Source organism: Trichechus manatus, unplaced genomic scaffold (assembly GCF_000243295.1).
Source record: "Trichechus manatus latirostris isolate Lorelei unplaced genomic scaffold, TriManLat1.0 scaffold00003, whole genome shotgun sequence".
Classification (NCBI taxonomy): Eukaryota; Metazoa; Chordata; class Mammalia; order Sirenia; family Trichechidae; genus Trichechus; species Trichechus manatus.
Genome location: NW_004443939.1, coordinates 11807274 through 11815199, shown reverse-complemented (window position 1 = coordinate 11815199; position 7926 = coordinate 11807274). Strand labels below are relative to the sequence as shown.

The 7926-nt window shown below is 39.3% G+C and overlaps 1 protein-coding gene across 1 annotated transcript in view; it reads right to left on the bottom strand.

Moving 5' to 3' along the window:
• Positions 1–720: 720 nt before the first annotated feature.
• Positions 721–7926, bottom strand: part of AK4 (adenylate kinase 4) — a 71807-nt gene continuing 64601 nt past the window's right edge. The window contains exons 3-5 of the mRNA XM_004369021.2: positions 6345–6517; positions 2488–2606; positions 721–1097 (exon numbers count right to left, since the gene is read on the bottom strand). Of these exons, the coding sequence (XP_004369078.1) occupies positions 983–1097; positions 2488–2606; positions 6345–6517 (407 nt within the window). The 3' untranslated portion in view covers positions 721–982. The remainder of the gene's footprint in view (positions 1098–2487; positions 2607–6344; positions 6518–7926) is intronic.

The following is a 7926-nucleotide window of genomic DNA, read 5'->3' as shown; positions in this document are numbered from 1 at the left end:
GTCTAATAATTTCATATGATTTTATTACTTCTATATATGAGATATGATCTTTCAATATTTATGTGAGTGATATTTCTCATGTTTTTTGAAGATTCCCAGGAGACTTTGGGGATTTTATTTTTTCACAATAAAAGAAAGGAGCAGTGTCAACCCATGAGAGTCAGACCAGCAGCATAAGACTCTCTACATAGCTTAGCTCTTGGTGCATGAAGAGCTCTACATAGTCTCCTAGCTCTCTGCTCTTAGAAAAAGGAATTTGAGAGAGACAAAAGCAACAACCATCAGTATTACTTAATAGCCTAGAAAGGGAGAAAACAGATGTACAAATAATACTGTCTAATAAAAACAGTAAAAGCCAAATCCTTTCATTCCAGGATGTCTGAAAAGGAGATTCTATGGAGCATGTATACTGAAAAGAAAGGGTCACTCCTACCAGAAAAAAATGAATTGTAGACACAGTCACTAAAGACCAGAAAAGCAACCACTGAGAGCATTTGGCTTTAATCCCATTGTCACCAGGAGGGCACACACCAGAGAACCTGGGACAATGCCTGGGCAACAGCCCTTGGCGTTCTCAGGCCTACTGGTGCTGTGGTTCAACAGCCTTTGAGGGGACAGGGAAAACCAGAGACCAACACCATCACGTGTAAAAAGGCTACTAGAGCAACAACATGGCTGTCAAAATTAGCAAGAGCTTGGATTATACACTGTTTGAAATCTAACCTGTACTTGCTTTCTCATGAAGGCTTTGAGACCTGTGCAGAGACATCTTAAACATGTACAGGTGTCTCTCCTTTTGAAAGGCAGAGGACAGCCTCTTCATTAATTCGTTCTACTCATTAGTTTTCACATCTGTTCACCACTTAAACTAGAAAAAACACTGCAAGCTGTATCAGCTAGCTTCTAATTTGGACATGGCACCAATACTTTACACACAACTGAATGAATGACCACATTTTCCTGGTTCTTCCATTGGGCAGGCTCAGTATGCTTCTTTGGACTCAATAGGTGTGATCTTGTTCGAGAAAAGTGTGTAAACATAGGGCCAGATTTTGTTAGTCTCCGTCCCAGAAAACTGGTGGAGCACTCCTCGGCTCCTGAAAGACAAAGTTTAAGTTTTCTTTTAATACATTATTAGGATAGATGAAGATCCTAGGTACAAAGCAAGCATGACCTCATGGTCTAATCACACATCATTAAGTACCAAAACAGCCCCTTTCAAAAGTATAAACACTCCCCTGGATATACCAAAATAAATCCGTAGGTTTTGCAAATTTAGCATGCTTGCCATCATGCTACTTTTTTTCTTCTCTTTAAAACATACCAAAGAATAACATTATAGGAATAATCCCAAATCTGCCTTAATATATACTTTTGAAAAGCAAATCATTAACAAACTTTGCTACTCTAACTCTTTTTACTTACAACAATGGATCATGACACACAGGGTATATCAAAATAATATGATCAGGAACCTCTGCTCTAAAGGTTTGCTAAGTTATTTGGGGCTGCAAGGCCAGAGGAGTCCCTGGTGGTGCAAACAGTTAACGCGCTCAGCTGCTAACTGAAAGGTGGGTGGCTTTGAGTTCACTCAGAGGCACGTTGGAAGAAAGGCCTGGTGATCTACTTCCAAAAAATCATACACTGAAAACCTTTTGGAGCAACTCTACCCTGAAACACATGAGGACGCCATGAGTCTGAGTCAACTCGACAGCAATTTTTTTTTTTTTTAAAGCTAGAACTTGATAATAGTGGAGGCTGCAAATGGCTGTCCTGAATGCAGTCACCATATGGGTTTCGCATGCTGTTAAAATTTTGAATTTGTTGCCAATATAAAAATTAGATTTTTTTTTCTTTCACACAGACAGCCAGATTTCTGCTTCCTTTAATAAAAAAAGAATTATTGGCCATACTGGGCCTGTGTGCCCTGTGGTGATAACTGGCTGGAACAGCATAGGAGCTGCCCAGTTTGACTGTCATTTAACTGCCCAGTTTAAGACATCCCCCACCAGGTCTGACCCACTCATTTCCAATACCTGCCTAGCCCCTGAAGCCATTTGAATTTGCAATTTGTAGTTTATGGTTTTAACTGTTCTTTGTTCAACTCCCTACAAACACATCCAGGCCAAAAGTCCCTTTTAATCTTCTCTCCAAATTAGATATTAACTACGTGAGTGTCAAAATACAAACCATAATGTCAGCCACTTAAAAAGGAAAATGACAATAAGTATTGGTCTAATTTTTACAACCAGAACAGATGGAGATGATCGGGTTTAGTTCCTTATGTTACAATAGTCTGATAAAAGTATTGGACTTCATCTTTCATGTAACACTGCAGCAATTCATCTGCCCCCTGGGGAGATACTGGGCTTTTAGAGTTTATATAGCTTGAAAGAACACTATCCTGCCTCAGCCCAAAAGACTTCTCACCAGGCTCCATGCCTTCCTAGTCGGCCCATCACCATGAAAATGCTGAAGCACACTCACTTGTATAACTCAATGACTGGCTTTGCCACATCCTTGTACTGTCTTAGCCTGGCAGCGACTGCTTCAGGTTTATCATCTTCCTGCTGGACTAACGGTTCACCAGTGATGTCGTCAATTCCCTGAAAATACCAGAGAAAACAGGTTAATATGGCCAACAGTTGAGCCATTCCATAGGTTAACAATTTTCTAGTGCAAAACCATGTATTGACCTTTGATTCCTACCACATGATAAGTTAGGCCTGAGTGAAAATGGTAATGGTGAGGTTAATTGAAAAATAAATAGCACTCTAAACAGTGTGTAAACCTTATTTCATGAGAACTGACATTAAATCTTTATTAACTCCTCAGATCTTTCCAAACGTGTTCCAGTGCTATTGATAAATGGTACTTTTAATTAAGAGCTTAACATTCAATGCCTCCCCCAACAACAAACAACCTTTAGACAATGTCACTCTGGTCCTCTAAATATTCCTAAAAACTTTGTATCAACAAACTGCCAGGCTTTCTAAAGCCTGAGCTCTTTTTTCTTAATTGTGGTATAACCAAATATTTGCAAAAATTTTTACATGTACAATTCAGTGACACTGATTATGTTCATCATATGCCACTATTGTTGTGTGCCATCGAGTCAATTCCAACTGATCGCAAACGTATATGAGAAAGTAAAACTGCCACATAGTGTTTCCTTGGCTGTAATCTTTTCAGGAGCAGATTGCCAGTCTTTTCTCCTGTGGAGCAGCTGGTGGGTTCGAACCACTGACTTTTAAGTTAGCAACTGAGCATTTAACCACTGCTCCACCAGGGCTCCTTATGCCACCATTATGACTTCCTTTCCCAAATTACTCCACTGCCATTAACAGAAACTCAGTGCCCCCGAAGCAATGACTCACCCTTTCCCCCTCGTTCCCAACCCTGATGACCATTAATAAGCTTTGGTCTACACACATTTGCCTATTTCATAAAACCGGGATCATACAATATTTGTCCTTTTGCGACTTATTTCACTTACCATAATGTTTCAATATTCATCCATGTTCATATGATAACATGTATCATAAAGCTTGAGCTCTTAATAGGAAAAATAAAATATCTCCAAGAACCAACTCAATTTACTTAGGAAAACCATCATTAATCTAGGAAAAGACACTTCAGTTCCACCTCTGGCCAGCTTTTGAACTCCATCATCTAGCTTCTCTGAGATTAATCTCACCAGGTTGTTTTACTAAATCAAATGAAAACATTAGTCTATTAAAACAGGCATAACTCGATTACCCATGCTAATCAGAGAGAACTGAGAAACGTAATTATAAACAAAAACAAAAACCTGATTTTCAGTGTATTTTAACCTCCTCAGGAACCATACCTACTCTCAAATAGGAAAAAGGACACATCAGAATTTGGCCTCCCATGTCGATGGCTATTACTCAAGAGGGGAGATAGTCACAAGAAAGAAATCTGTCAAAAGTCAGGCTAGAGCAAAACCAAAACGTTCAGGCAACACAATCAGATAATCAGAAATTGGCTATAAATTTGAAATGCACTAAAATTCTTTGATGAAGTACAGCCAGAATGCTCCTTAGAAAGAAAGATGGCAAGACTACACCTCACATACTTTGGACATATTGTCAGGAGGGATCAGTCCCTGGAGAAGGACATCATGGTTGGTAAAGTAGAGGGTCAGTGAAAGAGAGGAAATCCCTCAACGAGATGGATTGACACAGTGGCTACAAGAGGCTCAAGCATAACAATGATTGTGAGGATGGCGCAGGACAGGGCAGTGTTTCGTACTATTGTACGTGGGGTTGCTAGGAGTTGGAACTGACCGACGGCACCTAACAACCACAACAAAATTCCATTATAGCTCAGGGCCCTGGGTGCATAACTTACACTATGATTCATCGGTGAGTTAATTATCACATGGGTATTCCATGGCTATGACCCTGACACAGCAGCAGAGATGGGGACGGGAAGAAAGCTGTACATCACCTATATTACCTTCTCCTTTGTTTTACTTATAGCCACAAGGCTCAGACGTCATTTCCAGGTTTTGAGAGCACCAGAAAATACAATATAGCTTCCAAAAAGAGGAGAAGGAAGCTGGGGCAACAGCATCCCTCCTTCCTGGGGAGGATGGCCACAGCAGCTGGTAGAGCTGGCCCAGACCAGCACTTTAACTGCTGTCTGAAGAAGTAGCACTGTAGTTCTGGGTGAAAGCAACTCAGTGTGAAGGCTTCTCAAATTTTATAGTATCTTTGCATTTGCAGGTCTGGACAGAGGCAAAATCTGAAGCATTTGTGTTGGACTTCAGCGTTCCCATCTGCATTTTCAGAAAGCCCTTTTCCTCCCAGCTTTTTCCCTGCCCCTATTCTGGCTTCTTGGGAGAGAAAGGAGGAAGGAATCCAATAAAGGAATTCTAGAACTATTTATATTTTTAAAAACAGACTTCAGAAGGAGACTAGTGCTTAACTCAAATGAACAAGTCTTATTGGGACGTTACCAAGACTACAGCACCCAGGAGGAGTTGGAAGTTTGTCCTTAGATCCTTGAAGTAGTCTTCTGTGGTAATTACTGAATCTATCTATATTCAAGTTTAACCTTTCCCATAAAGATTAACCCAATTCAACATAATTGTCACCCTTCCCACATTTGGATGATAACAAGTAATACTATCTACCACCCAGTGATTGGAGTTAAGAATTATCAGACTGAACTAATTCATGTCTTTCCCAGAAAGAACAGTAACTCTTAAAATGAATTTAATTTAAAAAGTTTCTTTAAACGTCTACCTTTATTTGCATTACATTTTAGATGTTACATTTTAAACTTCTTTTTAAGGACCATTTTTTTATTCCTTTAGCCCTCCCCAGTCTCCTTAACTCCCTCAATCATCTCTGACTCTATTCCTTAATTCAGTCCCAGCTCCAGCCATTTTACCAGCCCTTCATCTCTTTACCCCTGTTCTTATAAAGATACAGAGCACATACACACTCACGAACAGATATACATAAAGAGGGGTGGTCAAGGTTTTACAAAAGTGGGATTTTTCTGCAATTTTTTTTTCTCATTCAATAATATACTTACAGGAAATATTTCTCCAGGTCAAACAGTATAGTGCTAATTCATTCTTTTTACTGACTACACAATACTTCAATATGTGGATGTTCTCTAATTTATTTAACTGTTTCCTATAGATGAACAGGAGCCCTGATGGCACAATGGTTAAGAGCTCAGCTGCTAACCAAAAGATTGGCAGTTCAAATCCAAACCCATCAGCTGCTCCTTGGAAGAAACTCTATGGGGCAGTTCTACTCTGTCCTATAGGGTCGCTATGAGTTGGAAATGCCTCGATGGCAATGGGTTTTGTTTTGTTTTCATACAGATGAACACATTTTGTGAAGTTTTGGATTTTATTTTATTTTATTGCCACTACAAACAATACTGAAATAAGCATCACTGAATACAAGATTCTACCTACCAATGCTTTCATTTCCATAGGCTATAACCCAAAAATAGGTTGAATGAAATATTTAAAAATTTTAATGTTCTTTGGTAGGTTGCTTTAGAAGACGACTATTAATACTTTGTATTATCTAATAAAGATAACAGTAACATTTTTCCCAGATCCCCATAAGCAGTATTACAATCTTTTTAATTTTGCCAAGTCCAATGATCCAAAGTGATATTCTATTTCTATGTTAATTTGCGTTCCCTGACTACTAGTGAATTTGAGCATTTAAAATGTTGGCCATGTACATTTGGGCTTTTTGAATAGCCTACTCATATCCTTTACTCATTTTCCAACTGAAATGTTATGCTTTTTTCTTGTCAATTTATGAAAGCATTTTGTATATTCTTACATGTACGTGAGGTGGATTGAAGTCCAGGTTATATACCCTTCCACTAGGAGGGTGAATCCAACGTCGGCTGAGACGATCCTTGAGCGTTTCAAATGGAATGTTCAAAGTGATCACTAGATCCAGCTCACAGATTCTGTCCATGGCCTCAGCCTGTACTAAAGTCCTAGGAAAACCTAAATGCCAAAAACAAAATATGTGAAATGCAAAACATTTCCCAATTTCAGTTAGTCCTTGAAATATTTTCAGTGGCAGAATAATCAAGTCTGCACATATATCACCCAAAAAGAAATTTTAACCAGGGATTTATATCTATCCCTGTAAATTTAACATTAAAAGAAAATATGCTACTTTAGAATTGAGTAAGACTCAAATGGATTAAGGAGTTGTCACATAATAAAAGTAAAAAGTGCTGAAGTAAAAATCACTAGACAGTCCTGGCTCCAACCCCAACTCAGCTCTTAACTACCTGTGTGACTTTGGACAAGTTATATCACCTCTCTGAGCCTCCATTTTCTCTTCTGTTAAAAAAGCAAAGGGACAAAAGTGTATCTTGTGCCATTTTAGCTCTAACAGCTTATGAGTATATTATTCTTTAAAAAAAAAAAAAAATCAAACTCATTGCCATCGAGTTGATTTCTGGCTCATAGTGACCCTACAGGAAAGAGTAGAACTGCCCCATAGGGCTTCCAAGGAGCAGTTGGTGGATTTGAACTGCCGACCTCTTGGTTAGCAGCCAAGCTCTTAACCACTGCACCACCAGAGCTCCATGTTATTCTTAGGCTACCACAAAGTGATACGCACAGAGTATAAATCAACTAAAGCAGGAGCCTTCATCCAGACCTTCAGCTGAATTTGCACTCTTAATCAAGGTGGGCAAGTTTGATCTCAAGAAGATCTGGTGCTTTTAAAACTATTTGGATATTGCAAAACATATATAAATTCTCGCTAGTTTTCAAAATGCGAGAAGAGAATAAAAATTTGGGCTCATGGGTGTGTCTTTTTTCTTCTTTAAGAATATGCTCTGTCTGGTCCTGGACAGAGTGGGAGAAGGATGTAGAACAAAATTCTAACTCACCAAAAAAGACCAGATTTACTGGCCTAACAGGCTGGAGAAACCCCAAGAGTATGGCCCCTGGACACCCTTTTAGCTCAGTGGTGAAGTCACTCCGGAGGTTCACGGTTCAGCCGGGGACTGGACAGCCCCATAAAACAAAACAGGACTAATGAGGCACAGCAGTCCAGGGACAAGGACTAGAAGGCAGGAGTGGACAGGAAAGCTGGTGATAGGGAACTCAAGGTTGAGAAGGGACAGTGTTGACATGTCGTGGGGTTGTAAACCACTGTCATAGGGCAACAGGTGTACTGTTTAATGAGAAACTATTTGTTCTGTAAACCTTCATCTAAGGTAGGAAAAAAAAAGAATTATCTATATGAGATCAAATTGACAATAGCAACTCAAAAGTTTGATGGGAAGCCTAGCAGGCAGTGAGTTAAAGATAATGGTGATGGAATAATTTGGAAAAGGATAGTGAGAATAGCAGCACAACTAGAAGAATGTAATCGACATCACTGAATCGTATTT